We start from the raw sequence: 22,194 nt of genomic DNA, 5'->3' as shown, positions 1-22,194 counted from the left end.
CAAACACACACGTTTGTACATACACAGTCCCTCTTCCCCCCCTCAAGGTAGAGTCCCACGTAGCTTAGAAGGTGGGGCCTCAGGGTCCCACCGAGGATGGAACCAGATTCAGACCCAGAGATCTGGACTAAGACACTGAAGGGGGCAAAAACCAGAAGGTAAGTGGCGGGGAAAGGGAAAAAGGGATGTAAATCAAGGCAGATGTGTAAGGAGAGTGAGCGGATAAGAAACAACCAACTGGAAAGAGAGATCATGCACACAGGGGAGACACTCTGCTCTATCAGAAAGAGCTGTTAGAAATGGAAAAGTGAAATGGAAGAGAGGGGCTGAGTCAACAAACAAGATTCTGGAGACAAAGGCCAGGACAGACAGGGAGGAGAGCCTCTTAGCTTAGCCACAGCAAGTGAGCCCTGTGATCCGACCTGCACTTGGTCCCTGGACCCTGGTTCCCTAGGGCTGGGGAGGTCCCGAGATGGGGGCCACATGGGCAGCAAGGCTGACCCAGAGACTTCAGCCACTAGCACCACTGGGTAGCCAGTTGGCCTTGGATGGGGATACCAGGTCCTCACCTTCTCCAGGGATTTGAGGACACTCTGCCTCTCGCGCAGCTTCTGGATGCTCAGGGCTATCTTGTGGCGGGCACCTTTGGTGACATTCTGCGGTAGGGCAGAAGGGGACAGGAAGCTGGAAATGGGAGGCTGAGGTACTCAAGGTGCCCCAACAAGGCCCAAAGAGACAGAGGAGGCTTGGGCTGCAAGGGTAATGTCAAAATGGTACTGCCCCCAGCCCCGCCCTGATGGTCCCTCTGCTTCACCTGAGACTCCAAGTGCTGCTCAGTCAGTGTCATCATCTCCTCATAGCTCATCTGTGAGAAGAGGGCCGCGTACTTGTGCAAGCGGAGGCTCTTAAGCCACGAGGGCACATCTGTGGAAAAGAAGGGAGGGCCTAAGATCAGGAATCTGGCCCTGGTAACAGTTGTGGGGAAGGAACAGGGATAAATCATAGGCAGCCTTAAAAGCTGTAGAAAATTGGAAGGAGGTAGGGAGAAGCCAAGGGTCCATAGGCTACCTTCTTCTGTCCAGCCAGACCCTTCCAGGTGGCCTTCCCTGGTCAGAACACCCGATCCTCCTGAGTTGCTGGGTTGGATGTGTACTAGGATGACCTCTGATGCCTTTAAAAGTATTCCTGGAACCTCTATTCCATCAGTTACCTCTGTGTCCTGGCTTTCTTGTCAGACTGGTGTGCCTGAGGGCAGGGGCTTTTCCCCCATCAGACTGGGACCTGTGGGGGTCCCTCTGCTCAGTCTTAAGCCCTAAGGGCAGGGCCTGTCCACTCTCCTCAGACCTGTCCCCTTCTCGGGGATGGAGTGGGGGAGAGGAAGAATTGGGTGGGGAGGGACCGGACAGGTGGGGTGGCAGCTACAAGCTCTCTTCTGTCCTTGTAAGTTCTGTGGAAGCCTCTTGAGGAGGGTCCTAGTGCTACTCTCCCCCATTGTACCTTTCATGCCACTGCCGTCCTCCTGAAAAGTGTTCCGGCTGGAGCCCTGCTCCTCCGTCTGCTCGCTGCCAGAGGAGGCCACGCTGCTCTGGGGCGAGAGGGGTGCGTGGTCGGGCGTGGTGAAAGCAGCCCGGGCCCCAAGCTCCTCTGGACTCGGCCACTCACCAGGGGCCTGGGGGCTCGTGGGGATGAGCGACATGGAGCGCTTCAGCGGGCTGGGGTGGATTTGGCAGGGGAGACCTGGCCGGAGGGGGAGAGAGGGAAAAGGTCAGGCTTGGGGATCTGACCACAGGAGACCGTGTCCCCCTGGTCAGTGCCATGGACGGCAGCTCAGCCCTGGAATCCAACAAGAGGAAGGGACCCTGGGGTCTGAGGGGAACCACCTACCAGGTACTGCTGGTTCCCTCATTCCTCCACCCCCCAATCCATCAGCAAGCTCTCAGCCACTTCTCTGAACTGCTCCACTTCCTCTGCTAGCACCCTGGGCCAAGTCACTGGCGTCCCCAGCTGGAATTACTGTCACAACCTGCTCACCGGTTTCTTGCCTTCATCCTTGCCCCCTACAGTCTAGTCAACTCACAACAGCCACACTGATCCTTCTTAAAGATGCCAAGTCTGACCCAGTCAGTCCCCGATTAAACCTTACCTGTAGCTTCCCTTCACACTGAGAATAAAATTCAAACTCTTCCCCTGACACCTACGAGGCCCTGCAGGATCTGGGTCCTGCTCACCTCTGACTCCTCATCTCTCATGACTCACCCCTTTGGTTCAAGCCCTTTTAGCCTTTGCCGCACACCTGCCCCAATTTGTTCCTGGAACACTCAAGCTTGTTCCAGCCTCAGGACTTCCGTGCTTGCTCGCTCTTCTCGTTCTCCTGATCTTAGCAGTTGGCTCCCCCAGGTCTCATCTCAATCACCTCTTCTGAGGCTTTCCCTGAACCCTCAGTCAGCAGTAGCTGTCCCCCACCAACCCACCATCATATCACTCTGCCTTATCTTTCTTACAGCACCTATCACAGCTTGAAATGACCTTATCTAGTTATTTGTTCCCTTATTGACTGTACGCCTCTCCTACAAGACCTGTGACAGGAGGGCCCTGTCCTGTCGCAAACATCATTGTATCCTCAGTAATTACAATGGGGCCTCGACTAGAGGAGGTTCTTCACAACTACTTGCAAAGTAAGTGAATGAAGTACATAAACTGCTTCCTCAACATCTGTTATTGGGCTTCATCACCTCCCGAAGATTTTTCCTATCCTGAGCCCAGATCAGGGTGAATCCAGGCCCTCATCCACAGGATGTTTCGCATCCTCCACCCATCCCATTCCTGAGGTAAGAAAAAGGATCCAACTTGATTTGTAACCATTCTAAGGACAGGGCAGGTTCTCATGAGCTTTCAGACCTTTACAAGTGCTATTCCTTCCCCCTAGCTCACTGCTCGTCCACCCTATCTGCCAGCCACTTCAGCCTTCCCTCCTGGCTCACGTGTTCCCTCCTCTGTGACTCCTTCCTCTGCGTTCCCTGGGCCCCTGTGCTGCTACCTGAAGTCCAGCACTTACTGCCCCCTTCACGAGCCTGCCTCGCACTGGACTCTGGGCTTCTGTAGGATGGCAGCAAGCCTGCCCAACCATTTCTGCACCTCCGGGTCAGGGCAAGATACACAGGAATTTTCAAAGTTTCACTAAGTCCGAAAGGAGGGCACCCACCATCCTAAGGGTGCTAAGGGGGCCTCTGAGCTTGACACAGGAAATCTAGAAGTATCCCAAGTCAAAAAAAGAAAAGGAAACAAAGCCAAAAAGCCTCACCCTGGGTAGGTGAGAACATCAAGGCCTGGGGAACTGAAGTCCTTTGCCCCAGTTCCCACAAAGAGTTGGGAGGCAGAGACAGAAGAACCCCAGCCTTGTTTCTGATGGAAAGGCTGGGATTCCTGCCAGTGCTACACTGACACCCAGCCTCAGAAGGACAACCAGCCTGGTACAGGCCCCCAAAGCACCTTCCCTCATCTGTGACAGTTATCTATGATCCTAGCCAGGAAGTCACCTGAGGGAGAGGGCAGTGCATTGATCCCACCCACTAAGGCTAGCCTCCTCCCCCTATCAGTGATTTCTGGGGCTCTCTGCAAGGGGCTTCTCCAAGCCTCTGGACTCCTAGAAGATGTTACCCTCTGGGCCCTGGGGAGGGCTGGGTAACCCTTAACACAGGTCTTTTTTTTTTTTTGCCTATCTTGGTGTTCCTGGCTTCCTCCTTCCTCCCTTCTCAACCAAGAAGCGGGAAGGCGAGGCTGAGAGGGCTGGAAATTATCCTGATTGGAACGATTATGCAGTTCCTGAGGAGCCCTTTTTGGACCCACACTGGGGTGGAGGCTGGCCACAGTATAAGAACCATAAAAACAGGAATGCCGGCCAGACATCCAGGGCCTCACACTCTCCAAGAAGCCCTGGCCTGCCCTTGGCAGCACCCCAAACCCACCCTGCCTGCCCTTACGGGCCAATCCTTGCTCCCCACTCAAAAATAGTTTAATGGCTTCCTGTTTCCTGCAACTGCTTGAAATTGAAATTGAAAAGCTTCATCCTACCCTTCAAGGCCCCCTCTGAATGTGGCCCTAACATACTGAGATCTGAGAGTCAAGACAGACCTGCGTTCAAATTCTGGCTCTGCCATCTATTAACTTCATGATCCTGGGCAAGTCACTTCATCTTCCCCCTCTGTCTCCACTTCCATGTGAAGTCTCTGGCACAGGGTAAACATGAATATTTGCTACTGCTATTACTCATTTAAATCCTCGCACTTCTCCATCCTAGCCGGACCTGTCTGCATACTGTCCCCTCCAATTTGTCACCCCTATACCTTCAATTCATGCTGTGCCCTCTACCTGGAATGCCCAATTCCTCTTCTGGTTCAAATCCCCTATTCAACATTGTTCCAGCTTGGTCCTCTAAAGCTGCTGTCCCCATCGTGGGGAGGAAGGAATGTATGGGCACCCTGCATGGGTGACCCCTCCCCTTGATGAGCATCTTCGGGAGGGTCACTTTTAGGTGGGGGCAGTGTAGCACAGTAACAAAGAATATAAGCTGAGGAGCCAGGCTGCCTGGATTGAAATTCTGGCTACAACACCTTGGGCAAGTGACTCCTCTGTGCCTCAGCCAATGAACTTATAAGTATAAACTTCTCAGAACAGCTCTTGGCAAAGACTAAACGCTGAATATATTTTAGCTAGAATTATCATTATTAATATACCCTCCCAACCTGGACCCAGAAACTGTCATGCTCTGAGACTAGAAAACCAGGTCCAAGACACCTTGGGTTGCTAGAGTTCCCAAAAGTGCCCTTCTACCCCTCTGTCTTCCCTGATTCTTGCCAGCATCTGGGAAGGAGGCAGGTGACCAGGATATCCATATTCAGCTGGGGAAGAAAGAGGCTCAGGGGTAACTGATATGTACCAGGTGCCACACAGCTGGGCAATGAAGACCCAGGGTTCACCCTACCCACTGGCACAGGTAACATTCCACTGCCACCCTCTCCTGGCCTGCTTTAACCAGTGCCTGCAAAAAGGGGCCGGCTACCTTGACGTTACATTTGGAAACTTCTTGCTTTGAGTCAGGTCCTGTCACCTCATCAATCCTTGGAAACGCCATTCTCCCTTATACTGTTCAACGAATATTTCAAAAACTCTCTGGAATACCAGCTCCTCCCACTGACCCCAGCCTCTGCGGGTGCTTGCTAAGAGACCACTTAGTTGAAGGATGGCACAGTGGTCAGACGCAAGCTCTGGTATCAGACTGCCTGGGTCTAAACCCCGGCCAGTTCCACCACTTGTTCTGTGACCTTGAATACAAGACTTCGCCTCTTTGAGTCTCAGTGCCTTCATCTGCAGAATGGGGCTAATAATATTGTTGTGATGAGGATTAAACGAGATCATGCCTGAAAAGTGCTCATACAAGAGTACCGAGCACAGTCAACGCTCAACAACGTTACCCACTGTTACTAATGCCTTTTGCAGCATGAGCTACATCTAGTATGAACAGGCTTACAGACATACATTTCTCAGAAATGAGTCTGTACGCTGGAGCCAGATACAAAAAGCCAGAATGTCTGGGCTGGAAGGGACCTCAAATTATGATGGTCTACAACTGAAGTCAGGCAGTTGTCACACATGCCCAAAGTGGGATGGTAGGGGCAGAGGCCGACTGGGACACATGTGCAGGGTCAGAAGGCGGTGATCAATATTCAACTCCATCTTACGGTTGCCACCAGGAATACAGGCCTTGAGTTGCCAGATCTTTTGACTTTTCAAGAGCAGCTGAAAATCCGGATTTTTAGGAGAAAATTCCCAATTCCTTACATCACCAAATTTATTTAAAAACATAAAAAAACAAAACCCAAAGTTTTGTTGAGTTTGAGCTCAATAAAACATGTCTGCAGGTCAGAAATGGCTCTGGGAATGCCAGTTCACAACCTCTGCACTGTCTCATAAAGCTGAGGCCCAGAGAGGTTATGTGACTTGCCCAGGGACACAGAGCGAGTGAAGAGAGAGCCCAGTCCAACCCTTTTCAAGTAGGCATGGCCTCCCGGACTCCCACCTCCTCACCTGCGTTTGCGTTGCTCCCAATACTGTTGATGGCTGGCGGCACTGAGCTGGGTGGGTGGAAGGGCACGTGTCCATTTTCCCGGGGTGGCTTGTCCTGCCAGCCTGGTCCTGCCTCCCCAGGGCCCAGCTCTGCAGGGCCACCCCACTCATCTGAGCCCTGGCGTGAGTGGTAGGTGGGCTCAGGCCGGGTGCGGAAGCCGCTAGCTAGCCGCTCTTCCAAGTGACTCAGCCAGAGGGCCAGCGCATTGCGGTCCTCCAGAGTGGTGGCCGGGTGGATGAGGGCATAGGAGAGCAGCTGGCGGCTCTCCTCGATGAAGGCATTGCTCTCAATCGAGTAGGCCAGCACTTTCTGCAGCAGCCTCATGTACTCCGACTTGGCCTCTGTGTTGCCTGGCTGAAGCAGGGGTAGGTGGGACAGCAGGAGGGACACCACCTTCTCTTTGGACTCCTGCTGCCACTGGCTGACGATGGCTGCAGAGGGGACAAGAGGGAATGTCAGGGGAGCCAGGGTGGGGGACTCCCATAAAGCCAGGAGAAGTGCCTATAGCCTGCTCCCTCAGCTCCAATCTCATTTCCCTTCTCCTTTCATGACTCTGACCTTGTCCCTCATACAAGCGATATCTAACACACTCAGCCTGCTTCCAGAGTAATTTTTTTTCTGGTTTTTCTGGTTTCATCACTCCCACTCTCAGAAACCTGCTATGACTCCTAATAAGCCAAACTTGCTACTCTGGAATCTGAGCCCCTCCTGCTGCCCCCAGGCCTGCTCTTCTTGCTGTATCCCCACTCTTTATCTTCATGGCCTGTACCTGCTTTCCCCTATCAAAACAGCCTCTCTTTCCTGACTTGGAGGACAATGGAATACAGTGGTTAAAAGCTTGGACTCAGGAATTCCCTGGCAGTCCAGTGGTTAGGACTCCGCACTTCCACTGCAGGGGGCAGAGGTTCAACCCCTGGTCTGGAAACTAAGATCCCACATGCCACATGGGTCGGCCAAAAAAAAACCCAAAAAAACCTTGGGCTCTGGAATCAGATGGTCTGGACTCCCCAACTCACTAGCTGGACCTCTGTCACTTGAACCTCACTGAGCACTGATTTCCTCACCTGAAAAATTCTGAAGATAATTACAGTACCCAATTCACAGTGTTGCTCTGAGATTCAAGAAGTTAATAAAGAATGGAAAGTGGCCTGGCATACAGAACATAGTTAATAAATGCTTACTGTTGCTTTTTATTTTTATTTTTTTTCCTGGTATGCGGGCCTCTCACTGTTGTGGCCTCTCCCGTTGCGGAGCACAGGCTCCGGACGCGCAGGCTCAGCGGCCATGGCTCACGGGCCCAGCCGCTCCGCGGCATGTGGGATCTTCCCAGACTGGGGCACGAACACGTGTCCCCTGCATCGGCAGGCGGACTCCCAACCACTGCGCCACCAGGGAAGCCCTTACTGCTGCTTTTTAAACTGGACTCAGCCTCTAGATTCTCCCCTTCCAATTCATCCCATACACCCAGATGGAGTGATCTTCCTAAAGCACACCAGGATATCATGTTCCTGACCAGGAGCTTATAATGGCAACCAGTACCAATGGACTCAAGTTCAAGAGCTCCTAGCCCAACATCACCTTCATTTCCAGGGCACTCCCCCACCTCCTATTCCTCCAGATAAAGACTTGGTTTAGGATATCCCCAAACTCCCTGGGGCTCTCTCCATGCCATATTCATCCAAGCTTCCATACTCAGGCTGAGATTCAAGGCTTTAGCCTGCAACAGTCTCCTTCCTCCTATCCAAATTCTACTTCTTTTAGGGACTGCCTACACCTGCCCTTCTTCAGGAAGCCTTCTGTGGCTACTCCATGCCCTGGTGATCTGGTGATGTCTCCTTCCCATCCCATCGTCTGAGGGCCTGTCTGTCCTGTGAAGATGAGTAAGGTTTCCTCTCTCTACCCAGAAGTGAGCTCCCCAAGAATAAGGCCCCAAGCTAGCCACATAAAGGAGGCCTCGGTACTCCCTGGTGGTCCAGTGGGTATAACTCCACGCTCCCAATGCAGGGGGCCCGGGTTCGATACCTGGTCAGGGAACTAGATCCCACATGCATGCCGCAACTAAGGGCCTGGATGCTGCAACTAAAGGTTCCTCATGCCGCAACTAAGACCCAACACAGCATGAATGAATGAATGAATGAATAAATAAATAAATATTAAAAAAAAGGAGGTCTCAGGAAGGAACTGTTACAGGACTGACTGTCCTCCTTGAAAACCTTGTTACCACTTCCATGACTACCTCAATGGAGTGGAGGATGGCAGGTAATGCTGATGGGGCAAGGAAAAGGGACAAAGTATACCAATACTTGAGAAAAGAGACAATGATCAAAGACTGGGACCAACTCTGCCCTCACTCTTGGGCAACTGAGCTCATATCTATAGCCACGGTAATGATTTTCAAACTTCTAACAAGGAAGTTCTGAGAGTTGAGTTACTGGGATATTGGTGAGGTTTTGGAAAGGGACAAAGGAGCTGGTTCTAACCGAACAGAGCTAGGACCCTAGAGGGGTGGGTGATGAAAAAGAACAGGCAGTGATGTGGCTTATGTCCCGCCTCTCCTACTTACTGATGTAAATGGGATCACTTCACTGAGCTCTACTTTCTCTGTCTGTAAAGTGGGGCTCACAGTCACTCCTACCTGGCATGGCTGCTATGAATTGAGACCAAAGCACAAAATAGGGCACAAAGTAAGTCCTCAGTAAACATCAGCTGTCATTTCTAACACCATGGTTATTATATCTTACAGGGGCTCCTTCCTTTTGAATACCCACAGAGATTCTCAAGGCATAAGCCAACTCTTGGACCAGGAAACAGAGAGGTTGGGAATGGGCATGTATAGAAGGAGGGCCTCAGAATTCTAGCCATCTGGATTTCAAGTGAGCCCCGATCTGGATCCCTCTGCCTCTGATGGTGTCTCAACCCAATTTCCTTAAGGCTTAATATTCCAAGGACCTCTGGTCTCCTCTGGCCACACTACAGACCGGACACCTGGCCACTGGGAGCCTTGCATAAAAACCTGAGAAATACCTTTTTCACACATTTCTTTCCCTTAATGACCTGTCTGGAAATCTATGTCTTGGGAATTCACCTAACTAATTCTTACATTTGTAGCTCTAAGAAAATGAAACACATACACCTCTCAACTCCTGGCCATATAAGTGCACATTTTCTTGCCTGGGCCTCTCTGCCCCAAGCTTCCTAGAGAACCCCTGTTAAAATGTGCAAGGGTTCATCCATTTATTCAGAGTCATGTTATGCCCACAGTACTGGCCAAAATAGAACAAAGAGTAATACTACACAATAATAGTAATAATGGATATTTACTGACCATTTACTCTGAGCCAGACACATGCTAAGAACATGACCGTCTTTCATCCTCACCTCAACTCTTGTTTTAGCACCCCCATCTCATTTAGCATCTCATCTTGTAGATGAGAAAATACATTTGGGAAGGTGACGTCCAAGGTGACAGAGCCAAGATCTGAACCCAGGTCTCTCTGCCTCGAAAACTGGGAGGAACTTTTACCCACAACCCTCTACTATCTCTCCAATGCCGCGTATCTTCTTCTTCCCCCTGTCCCTGGCTTTCAAGATCCCTTTCAGGACCTGCCACACAAGGCTAGGAAACCTCATCCCCTCCACCCATCTTCTCCTGAACTAGCTCCCCATGATCATGAAGCTATCTCTTAGGTCAGCTCCATATCTAAAGATCTTTCCAAGGTGGGATAAGCCTTCCTGACTTCAGGGAGCCTTCACCTTTTGAGCTCTCCCACCTCCATCTGGCACTGGATCACATGGGAAGGACCTCCCTGGTACTCCATTTCCCTGACTTAGTCCCTGAGTTTTTAGTTTTTGATGAGAAGGAAGAAGAAATATAGTGATTGACGATTAGGGACAGAAAGTTAAGGACTTGCATCCCAGCTGTGTGGTACAGTTGCCTGGGCAATATGCCTCCTCCTCTGTAAAAGAGGGATTACAGGGCTGCTGAGAGGATTTAGGGAGACAATGAATATAAAGCACCTGACAGAGTCTGCCCATAGTAAGCACTCAGTATGTGACTCAATGATTGGTGTTTTTCTCCCTTCTCCTCCAGCAGAGTTGGCCTACCCCTTTAGCCCTACCCTGATGCTCTCAATCGCTGTTGTTCAGGCCTTGCAGGGTAGCCAGAGGCATCTGGGACAGAGAGAAGCCTTGTCTAGTCCCTCCCCCACCCCAGAGTACTGCCAGGGCTAAGGGACGCAGCTTCTCCTCTGGTACTGCCAGGGGACATGACAGAAGAGCCCCAAGGGTTGGGCTCAATGAAGGACCTTGTTCTACTGCAGTGAAAGGGGAGAGTGGTTTTGGAAGAATGGAGGCTGACCCTCGGGAAATGTGTGTTCATGTGTCTGTACAGCGGTGAACTGGGAAGGGTGGGCCTCCCATGACTGGAAAGCATCAGTGAGAACTGGAACTGGTCCAAGGAATCTGCACAGCCTCAGGCCCCTTGGGGTGAGCCCAGCAGGGGCTACAGATGACGGGTAGGGTAGGGATGGAACTTCTAGTTTCCTGCCCAGGGCAGAAAAGTCTGGCCCAGAGTTGAGGCACAGCAGAGGCCCAATGAATACCTGCACAGCTGAACCCTGATGGTCCCCTGGAAGGTAGTGGTGTGTGTGTGTGTGTGTGTAATGTGCCCTGTCTAGGATCCCTTGACCTTAGGTCTCTCTGTCTCATGTCCTAGCAGAGTATACCAAGTAAAGAGTACAAGTTCAACTGGCAAACTTGCCTCGATTAGAAATCTAGCTCTGCCTCTAAGACGTAGGTCAACGTAACTGTGGGCCAGTCCTTTAAACCTCTCTGAGCCTTGGTTTCCTCTTCTGTACAATGGGGGTAGTTAAAAGCCCCTACATCACAGGGTTGTTGTAAAGATTCAATGAGACAATCGTGCAAAGCACCTGATATGTGTTAAGTGCTCCATGCATTTCAACTATTATTGTCATTGCTGATGGTTGAAGATCTAAAGCCTACGCTATTTCGGGGCTGGAGGGAGCAATTCACACAGGAGGGCACATCTGGTCTCCCCCTTCAGATTCCCCACAGGGGTGGGGAATTTCATGCAGTTATTTACCAAAAACAGACACGTCTCTGGTTCCTCTGAGCTAGAGGCACAACAAGCGATGATGAAATTCTGGAGGTGGGTGGATGGGGGAGGGGACTGGGGAATGCCATGATGTCAATGACTGCTGCTCACCAAGCTGCAAACCTGGACTCCAGAGAGGATGAGGGAGACTGCATATGAGTGCTCTCCTTGGCCAGGTGACCAGAGCTAAGTAGGTCATGACCCTGGTTTCTGGCAAATCACAGGAGCCAAATATATCTTGGAGACTGCCATAAGAGCAAATCCATTTTTACATGCTGGGCTGTTGCAACAATCGTGGCAGCCTGAGGCACCAGCCAGAGGGGATGCGTTTTGGCTCCAAACATGCCCCTCTATGCTTCATCCAATCTCACACAAACATAGGGGAGGGCAATGGGGCTCACATTTTTGTTTGATGAACTGTGTTAGTAGAGTTTGAAAGGAGGGTGGAGGCATTAGAGTTGAGCTTGGGTGACTCACTCACCCACAGCCCCTTCTTGACCTCGGTTTCCCCACCCAGATTTGATGAGCCAGAGAGGGCAGGGCTTAAACCTGCTGGATAGGGGGACTCTGACTCAGAGGACAGGCGGAGGGAAGAAATGCAGGAAATGTGGCCCAGGAAGCTATAGGACCAGGGAGGGAAGGAGACTTCAGCTTCCCCGGCCCCACCCTTCTGGTCCAAGTCAGCATGGGAAGTGGAGTGGGTTGCAGGATTACTGTAACAGCTCCAAGTAGGCAGGAAAGACAGCACTGAGAGAAGGAACAGGGATAATGACAAGGGGAAACCTGGGGCTTCTCCTTCCCTGTTCCAGAGACCCTTGGGTGTTGCTTTTCTGTTCCCAGGTTTTATCTCAGACTCTGCTTCCATGAAACCAATGCTGGCTGCCCGGGCTGGGGGACTTCCCTACACCCTCCTAGCTGCTTGAGAGGAAGGGAGAGCCCAGACCAGAGCCTCTTCCATGCCCCGTTACTCTCCACTCCCAGTAGGTCATGTGACAGTACCTTCACCACCTTCCTGGGCCCACCCAGAATCAAGTGTCAGCATCAAGACTAGTAGTTCTCCACTGGATGCACACAAGGGCCAAGTAGGGAGCTTAAAAAACACCAAAATCGGGCCTCCCTGGTGGCGCAGTGGTTGAGAGTCCGCCTGCCGATGCAGGGGATGAGGGTTCGTGCCCCGGTCTGGGAGGATCCCATGTGCCGCGGAGCGGCTGGGCCCGTGAGCCATGGCCGCTGGGCCTGCGCGTCCGGAGCCTGTGCTCCGCAACGGGAGAGGCCACGGCAGTGAGAGGCCCGCATACCGCAAAAAAAGAAAAAAAAAGAAAAAAAAAAAAAAAAAAACAAAAACAAAAAAACACCAAAATCTCTGGAGAGAGGACCGAGGCCTCAGGTTCTTTTTATAAAGTGACTCTGACATGAAGCTGGCATTGGAACCCACTCACCAAGATTGAGCTCTCTGCATTCCCTGGCCCTTTCTGAGAAGGAGATGGGTGGGTAGGCAGCTCTGACCCAAACCTGAACCCAGGGTTTCCCTGGGAGAACTGAAGAAAGTAGCAGGGTTGGACGGGTGGGACATGGAGTATAAACCCAGAAAAAGGCAGAGGATCTGCCTCACTGTTCAGCCCTCCTGGCCTGACGGGATCTGAAAAGCTGAAGAAGAGCTTCAGATCCTGTAACAGGCAACCCTTATCCAGAATTGGTAGACCAACTGAAGAATTGGTTTGTGGGGTAAGTGTGCATCTTGGTGGGAAGGAGGGACAGGTTCGCTGAGGGGCCCACCCCATAAAATACTAAGGGCTACTGATGTACTTGGAGAGTATCTAGAACAATCCCCGTACTGTCTAGTGAATCCTCAGGCCCAAGAGGGATGGGGCTGGCCCACGTCACACAAGGTGTTGGTGGCAGAGCTTGATCTAGAACTCCTGGGTGCCCTGATTCCTATTCTCATGTCCCATGACAAATGAATCATCAGTAGAGCATCATCTCTCAAACTGCCTGGTCAGCAGGAGAACTCAGGTACCCACTACCAGGCCTATCCTCTCAGAACTCTGACTGAGTGGGTCTGGATCCAGAAATCTGGATTTTAGGTCACATTCTCCCCCATCAGGTGATTCTGATGATGCAAATTTAGGAAACAGTGGGATAGGAAGGCCGTAATGAACAGAGGATGCAGAGCTCCTCCAAGCCCTCCAAAAGGATGCAGGCCTCCAAGCCCAGGAAGCAGCTCCTTCCTTCACAAATAAGGCGGGGCAGCTGCTGTACCTGAGGTTGGGAGGGAGACAGGAGACACAGTCTTGGAGCCCCCATGTCTATTAGGGAGAGGCCTTCAAGGCCCCACAGGATTTACCTCTGTGATCACTTCTCTCTCCAGTCATGCTCTGTTCTAATCCTGGCAGGCTTCCTGCTGACTCTGGAACACACCATGGCCCTCCCTCTCTTCCCTCATTTCAAGTTTTCCCTAACTCTCCATCCACCCAAGTACCAACTTGTTTTCCTCTCACCACCTGACATGGGGCTATGGCTGAAGACCTTGATTCATATATTCATTCACTAGTCAACTCATTCCACAGCAATTCTCAAGGACAGGCATTAACCACAGTATCTTAATGTAAACTGTCTGAGATGGGTCTCAGGCATAAAGTATACCATGGTATAAAGTGTACCATGTCTTTCAAGGGCAATGTGGTAACAACAAATATTTTAAACGTACATAACTTCGAACTAGCAGTCCCACAGAATTCTGGAAATTTATCCTAGAGGTGCTTAAAGGGTACTCATTACAGCACTGCTTATAAGAGTAAGACCAAGCACACCATGCAGCAGAGCCACTGATCAAGAGGAAGAAAGCTACAGTCAAATGCCAGCTCCACCTCTGACCAGTTGTACAACCCAGGGCAAGCCACTAATCTCTGCAGACCTCAGTCTTGTTTGTAAATGGGGGGGTTACAAGACGTTCCTTACAGAGCTGTTGTGAGGGTTACGAGGAATAAAGGTAAAGCACTGCTTGATACACAGGTCAGGCTCTGTTACCTTACTATGCTTACAATCAAGCAGCCATTAACAACAACGAGGTATACACGTATGTGCTGAATATGGAATGATCTTCAAGTTATACTGTTAAGTGAAAAAAGCAAATTGGTTAATATGTGCAATGTTCTATGTGCTAAAACAATCAAAACAGTGAAAAAGCTGGAGGGAGAACTTGTATGTGCTCATACATGCACAGAATATCTCATAAAACATATACAAATTGGGAACGTGGAAGTCTGGAAGGGGACCTCACTTTTTACCTTTCATATGGTTTGATTTTACCACAAATTTTGAAAACAAAAGCAAAAACTAAAAATGCTCTAATAAAGAAATAGCAGTAAGCACGAGTGTGATTCTGATATATAGCCAGGATTGGCACCCAGTGCTCACCCAACTCCCTGCTCAGGATGGGGTGGTAGGGATGTGTGACCAAGCTTCTTAAGACACTGGCCTGCCTCAAAGGAGCCCCCACTCTAGGGGCAGAGCCATACCACAACCCCAGAACGCTTGCCCTGGTGCTAGAGCAGAGGGGAACCCTCCCTGGTGGGGAGGACGGGAGGGCTGTGAAATGGCTGAGGTCTGAGCTTGCTGGAGCCAAGCTGGGTTCCTGCTGCCCACTGTCTGCAAGACAGGGACTTAAGCTGATGATTTCTGGCCTGAGGAGCTGTCTTCCCCTACAGCCATGGCGCTTCTGTGAATTGTACATAAAAACTCAGAAAAATGAAGGTGACTGCTGCTAAGACAGGTAGGCCTGAGAAGAGGAAGGAAGCAGCTCTGGGGGTCCCCAAATGCCAATCCTAGCAGCCCATGCTGATTTCCTCACCTGTAAAATGGAGACAACACCACCACCTGTCTCATGAGGTTGTTGTGTGGACTCAACGGGTTACTGACAATAAAACTAACAGTGAACATTCATTGAGTGTTTACTACATGCCAGGCACTGTCCTCAGAGGGGGCGTAACTAACCTAGAAGCACAGTTTTCATCTTGGTTTTAAAGATGAGGACACCAAGGCTCAGAAAGGTGAAGTTACTTGATTATACAGCAAGTGACAACTGGGATTTAAACCTCGACAGTCTGACTCTAGAGCCACCAAAGAACACTGTTTTCAAAGTTACTATACAAGTCAAACCAGTACTTGGCTTGTTGTAGGGACTCAATGTGAACTGTTATCCTGAGGAAGAACATGGGAAAGGTTTGGACACATGCTACATGGGGTCCTGGGGTCCCCTCCCCAGCTAGCTTTCAGGTGCACATACTCCCCCTCTTCTAGGGCCTCCATCACTCCCACCCGTCACCTAGGTCAACACCTCTCCATCCAGCCTTGTGGAGGCCCAGAAGGCCAGAATGGCTTCAGCAGTGCCCCTTGAGATGGTTCTCTGGACTGACTCCTAGCTATACCTGGGGCCTGAGGGAGAGGTTCTAGAGAAGCCTAGCTCACCCATCCCAATGTCAACTTCGTGGGACAAAGAGCACTTCTCTACTGAGTGTTCAGGAAACTGATACGGACTATATCTAAATTCAAAACTCTCTTGAAGCTGTTTATGCCTTAGGTGCAAGCTACCTTTGAGGGGGTAAAGAATAGTCCAAGATGACACGTGAATTTTGGAAGAGTTCTAAAAGTTCCTCCTAGCTCTGATGTCCCGTAGCTTGAGAAATGAATTAATGCTCACCTTCTGTCCCCCTTTCATAGGTGATGACTTTAGTCTGTTCCTTTTAGCCGCCCAGACAAGCCACCCTACGTGATCCTTCCTCTGTTATGGGTAGTTTCTAGTTTGCACTGCACTCCCCCAGGAGTCCCCCATTCCACGTCTGAGGATTTCTGGCAACTAAGCCCCAGAGGAGCCATGATGATGACTCGGGAGGTCAGGGACTCCTCACCTACCAACAAGCCTAGAACCCACATTTCTCAGTGCCACTGCTGGGGAGGCCTCCTCAGACACCTGCTACCTGTTCCTGCTCCAGGTCCCCCTCCTGCTGTGCTCCCAGCTCTGGGGACTCACCTGCACTGTTGGCCTCCGACTCCAGCAGGTGAATGTCGCTGCAGTCCGCCAGTGAGTGCTCCAGGCAGAGCTGAAGGAAGCGGGCCTGGGTGCGGGTGACCCGCTTCAGAAGTGACAGCAGGGCCACTGTCTGCTCACACTCATTCCAGCCCTTGAACCAGCCAGCGAGGATGCCCACCTGGTCTCGGAACATCATGGTGCCAGGCCTGGGGCCAGGGTGGGGGGGACGGCGGTGGCAAGGGCCAGCGCCGTCACATGGTCTCGGCTGCAGGCTCCTGTTACCTCTCCCCTGAGGGCCAGGGCTTGAGGATGTTCCCTGGCGTGGTGGCAATGGGTGGTGCAGGGAGGAGGACACCTGATCACATCGGGGGAGGTCTTGGTCTAGCCACTCCTCTGCAGGCTCCTGGAAAAGGAAGCAAGGTGGTCAGAGAGAATGAAGGGGCTGGAAGTGGCCTGGTGAGTGTGGGCTGAAGGGGTAAGGAGGCCTCATGCCTTCCTCTTTCAGGGTACCTACTCTGCTGAGCTACTGGGAGAAAGATGAAGCTAACCAGATACTAAACCAACTCTCCCTCCAATCTCCAGATCCAGGTAAAAGGCTTGATTGGGACTCAGAGACCCAGACAAAGGAAAAGATGCTGCCCCTCAGGTCTGGCTGCCACAGGGCCAAAGGAAGTGGATTTAAAGCAGAGAGTAAGTTGGCAAGATATTCTAGATGGGAAATAGGAGACAATGCACACTGTGGCAAAATATCTGAATTAATGGGAGACCTGGCCCCAGGTGACATGACTAAGCAGACATGGGATGCTGAGCACATGCCCTTTCCTTGCTGGTCTCTGGTCACCTCCTTCAGGGAGCTGGGCAGAGTGAGTGCTCTCCTCCTAAAAGGACGCTATGGACTCTTTGTATTATTTCAAGCTAAGACCCACAAGGCTAGGATATAGATGGGTGGTGACCCTGGTGGAGAACTCAGGTATGTGGATAGCTAACTGATCAGTAACTGGGTGCCTAAGGGTAGGGGCAGAGGTCCTTTTCAAAGATCTCCAACATGCTGGGGGGATCTCATCTGTTCCAACCCAGCTCTCCCACTCTGATCTCTAAGATCCCACCTATCCCTGTTCTGAAGTGAATCTCTCCCTTCTTCTTCATTCCCTTGAAGGTTACACCTGACCCAGGTCCTCTGGGTTGGGATGTCCCCTTGGCTCCCAGAGATGGCAGCTTGTCACTCAAACGCCTAAGAGCCAAGAGGATACCAACCTGAGAAGGCGACACATCAGATGTTAAAAACTCCCAAGCAAGGAAGTGTCCAAATTCCTTTTGCAGGCAGGAACTACACAGGAGCTGTGTCAACTGGGCAGACAACAGGCCTATTCTTCAGTTGACTGGTTTCTGGACACTACTCCTAAGGTTTTTTCTAAGTGTCTCCTGTTCCAGGTCTCCACTCACATTTCCCCTCTGTTTCTCTTGCAACCAGTGCTCTTGGCTCCATCCCCAAACCATTTGGCTCCATCTCCCTCTGGCTGCCAAGAGGACTGAGAACTCCATACAAAGACCCATTGAACCTGCTGGGCTAGGTTTTAGGGAGCTATTGCCATCTCCCTGAATGTCCATGCTCCTGCTGAGGAGGGCTGTGAGGTACGACTGACAATGGCTGTGACTCACCTCAATAGATCCTCAGTGGGACAGCTGAACAGAGAGAACTGGTCTGGCTGTCAATCCCTTTGGATATAAGAAACAAGAGAAAGTGTGTAAGGGGGGAATGAAACCTTGCTCCCAGAAATCTTTTCAAAAGACAAATCAAATGTTGCCTCCCTGGCTTAAAATCCTCCAATGACTTTCTACTGCATTTAAATAAAATGCCTACAGGGCTCCCTGCAAGACTCTGGTGGCCCCTCCACCCTCCCTGTGTACCAAGTTCTTGTTCACTTGGACCTATCCATGGCTTCCCCCAGACCTATGCATGGCTGGCTTCTACCTGTCACTCAGGTCTCAGCTCAGTGTCATTTCCTCAGAGAGATCTTCCCTGACCATCCAATCTAAGGAGTGTCTCTCTGTCACTCTATTATATTAATGCTATTTCATTTATTCTATATAATTTGGCACCCTCAGATACCATCATATTTTTGTTTGTTGTTTCTCTCTTCCCAACAAATGCAAGCTATATAGTTGCGCAGTGCCCAGGACAGTGACTAGGACTTAGAAGGTGCTCAATATATATTTATTGAATGAATAAGTGAAAGTGAGCATGGAAGCCACACTTGGGACTTCTACAGCCCCTGGGGAGGTGATAGAAGGAATGGCCCAAAGGATGGTAAAGGGATTTGGAAACCTTGCCCTAAGAGAAAAATTTGAAGGCACTGGGGAAATTTCCCCTGGGGAAGAGAAGACTCAGGAGGAATGGCATAACTGACTTCAAATACCTGAAGGGGTAGCACACAGAAGAATTAGATTTGTTTATTTACTCCAGAGGAGAAACAGGGTAGATGGCTCTAAGTGAGAGGCAACATGAGATATGGGAAATGTTGAAAGTCAAGAAAATTCAGTTCTAGTCTTGCCCCAGCCACTCTGTCACTTTAATCTTTGAGCTAGTCTGCTTCCCTTCTCTAGAATGTGTGAGATAAGGAGCGAGACTGGATCAGACATGACAAATGGGTTTTACCTCACAGGCTAGCTCCAATCGATTGGTAGTGGCTGCCCGGAACACTGCAGTGAGAAGGGTCCTGAAGAAATGAAGCAATGGCAATACCCATCAATGGAGAATGACTAATAAATTGGAGCATACCTCATATAAGGGGATGTTATGAAATAATTAAAAATATGCTTGATCTTGATAGCAGCATACAAACAATATATTTATATCTAAGTATAGTGTTTGATCTTTAACTACCAAGATGGAGGGATGTCCATAAGTACATAGTAATATGTACAATGATGCCATTTTTGTAAAATGAAAAAAAAAGAGCCATATACAAAAGCCCTTATATCTCATATGTCCATGTCTATGTATGTATGTATGTATGTAGAGAAATGTGTATGCTGTTCATATTGGTTACCTTGGAGAGAAGGAGGAATTATTAACACTCTCTTTATATAACTTTGTACTATTTCACTAGTTGCAAATGAACATATATTACTTTTGTAATTTTTAAAGATAAATTTAATTTTAAAAAGTTAAGGCTGCATTTTACTTTCTGGCTCAGTGAGAAAGAGTAATGTGATTGATTATCAATGTTTGCCCTGGATACTGGATGGATGAGTGGTAGCTCATGTGCCTAAAAAATCAGTTTCCCTTCCCAGCTCCAGCATTTTGTGGCTTTCAGTCCCAAGGAGACAGCAGCTGCCTCAACATAAGGAAGAATTTTAAAATAATGTATCTGTCCAAGAATGGAACTGGCTGCCATATGAGGAGGTAATAAGCTCCCTGGCTGCTGGAAGTGGTCAAGCAGAGGCTGGATGAATATCCCTTGGGAGTGGGAGGGATTCCTTCACTGGGTGGCAACTCATAAGATAGAAGGACATGTTACTATTTCAGAGGGAACAACTGTGATGGGAGGTTTGCTATGCCAACAGCGTTTACGGCAAAAAGATGACCAAATCCACAAACAGACCAAAGTTGTGCACACTCTTTCCTATAAACACTTTTACTGGGTTGTTACTTTTCCCAAGCAACAGCACTGTGCCCCCCAAATAAACTGTTGACTGAACATTAATCTAGTTTCTTCCCCTGAGCCAAATGCTAGAAGCAAAGCCTTGGGACACAGCAGGATCTCAAACATGATGCTTACAGGCCAGGTTTTGAATGGAGCAGGCTGGTGAGGACTATGGTGAGCTGGAAAGCACACACCCTGTCTAAAGGGAGAAGTTACTATTTAGCTCTAATCAACTGCTGCCATGGAGGAATTTGGGTCCAGTATTGTTAGATTTTAGATTATTATATATTTTTTAAAGAGGAGCCATAAATCTGATTTTTAAATAAAATTCCCCTATTTTTAAATGTTGGAAAATAATTCATATTAAAAGAGCAACAATGAACCACTATACAGAACAAAGTCTGTGGCCTGCAGTCCTTAGACCAGATAGACACAAACTGTGATAAGACCAAAAGTCCGATAACTATCCCTCTCGAGGGCCTAGAGAAGGTCCTACACGTTTAAGCCACCCCACTGCTCAAGAAACATGATTGGCAGAGAGGATCTAGTGTGCCCAAGTATGGCTTGGACAGTCCTCAGGAAACACTGGGGCTTTAGGTAACAAACAGTCACTTTTAAGAATATACTATTAAGGGAGGAACAAATCAGGAGTTTGGGATTAGCAGATACGAACTACTATATACAAAACAGATAAAACAAGGTCCTACTGTATAGCACAGGGAACTATATTATCTTGTAATAAACCCTAATGGAAAAGAATATGAAAAAGAATACACACACACACACAGACGCACACACACACTTAACTGATTCACTTTGCTGTACACCAGAAACTAACACAACGTTGTAAATCAACTATACTTCAATAAAAATCATCCCTAAAGGAAGTGTTTCTATGTTTTGGACAGGAGAAGAATGCTGGGTGTTTGGTCTGGATGGTGACTGGAGAGGAGAACTGGATGGCTTTCTTCCATCAAAAAGCCAGAGGCCCCCAGCTACCTCCTCTCCTGCGTGCTTGGCAACAGTGAGAAAGGAAGACCTGGCTTGGTGAGATTGGCCAGGGAAGAGGCATCAGCCCTGACTCTTTGAAGACATCTTACTGTGGTAGCAAATTACCATGATACACTCTGGTGGATTTGTCTGCCAAACATCCATGCCCATCTTCTGGTACCAGGCCCCTAAATTCCCTTTGGAGAATTAACTGTATTTCTTGGATCTAGGAGCATACATGGAGTAAAGCCTGGCCAAGGAAAGGCCTCCTTGGACTTTTGCTGGAAGTATTGGGGAAAATAAATTCTTGGTTAGGGTTGCTCAGATTATACAACATCTCCTGATATTCCTGGTTGCCACTTGTGCTACCTCACAGTGAGGGCCTACCTCAGAATGAAGCCAATACAGATGAAAGCAGAATCAAAAGAGGGGAGAAAAAGAGAGACCTGTTCACATCATTTGAAGACCTGTCTCCAGTTAGCCTGAAGCCCCCCATCCCACCTCCCCATCCCAGACTTTTCAGTTACATGGACCAATAAATTCCTTTTGTGTTGAGGTCAGTTTGAGCTGGGTTTCTACCACTTAAAAGTTTCAACTTTAAGCCTTGACTGCTCCCATACAAGAGAATTCACCACTGCTCTAATCTCTATCCTTATGTGACCAAAAATGACTCCCTGCCTTTGAGAAAAGACACTAGAGGGGAACCCCTATAGTAAAGTCTTTCAAATAGTCCAACAATATGGCTGCCATACTTGGTCTCTAAGAGACCAAGTAACCTTCTTGAGAAGCATCTTCTAACCCTGGAGGGTGAGAAATGGAGTCAAAAATTGGCTAAGAGGTTCCAGGAAAAACTGTCCACTGGACTCTTTCTTTGGCCCCAGTGAAAAGCAGCCCACATACAGGAGGCGCCTCTGGAGGTCAGCTCTCCTCATCCACAAGCAGCACCGTGGAGTGAGACCTGGCTGAACCAGAGCTTTCCTACTGATACTAACTTGCTGTGTTGACCTTTGGCAAGTAACTCAGTTTCTTCCTCAGTGAAGCTTGTTGTAAGAATGAAATGAAAGTATATAAAAACACCTAGCATGATGCTTCAAATGTCTTCACATCATATATTATTGTATCATGTGCCAGGCCTTATGCTAATAGCTTGCCATGGATGAGCTCATCTGATCTCAAAAACTATAAATATAAATATACATATGTATATAATAGTATTCTCATTTTACAGATGAAGACACTGAGGCACAGAGAAGGTCAAGTCACTTACCCAAGACTGCACACAGCTAAGCTG

General features: G+C 49.4%; 1 protein-coding gene across 6 annotated transcripts in view; it reads right to left on the bottom strand.

Annotated features, from left to right (window-relative positions):
• Positions 1–22,194, bottom strand: part of SAMD4B (sterile alpha motif domain containing 4B) — a 37,501-nt gene that overhangs the window by 7,397 nt on the left and 7,910 nt on the right. For 4 of the 6 annotated variants that reach the window (XM_082606820.1, XM_082606825.1, XM_082606821.1 and 1 more), the window contains 6 exons: positions 17,926–17,982; positions 16,267–16,669; positions 6,085–6,555; positions 1,498–1,737; positions 815–924; positions 570–656 (listed from right to left, as the gene is read on the bottom strand). In XM_082606820.1, the coding sequence (XP_082462946.1) occupies positions 570–656; positions 815–924; positions 1,498–1,737; positions 6,085–6,555; positions 16,267–16,462 (1,104 nt within the window). In that variant the 5' untranslated portion in view covers positions 16,463–16,669; positions 17,926–17,982. Of the gene's footprint in view, positions 1–569; positions 657–814; positions 925–1,497; positions 1,738–6,084; positions 6,556–16,266; positions 16,670–17,925; positions 17,983–18,922; positions 18,984–22,194 lie in introns of all 6 variants that reach the window. The other 2 variants (XM_082606823.1, XM_082606824.1) reach the window with 1 other exon arrangement.

This window comes from Mesoplodon mirus (genome assembly GCF_964341445.2).
Source record: "Mesoplodon mirus genome assembly, chromosome: 19".
Classification (NCBI taxonomy): domain Eukaryota; kingdom Metazoa; phylum Chordata; class Mammalia; order Artiodactyla; family Ziphiidae; genus Mesoplodon; species Mesoplodon mirus.
Note: the sequence above shows the minus strand (reverse complement) of the source record. Positions and strands in the feature narration are given on the sequence as shown.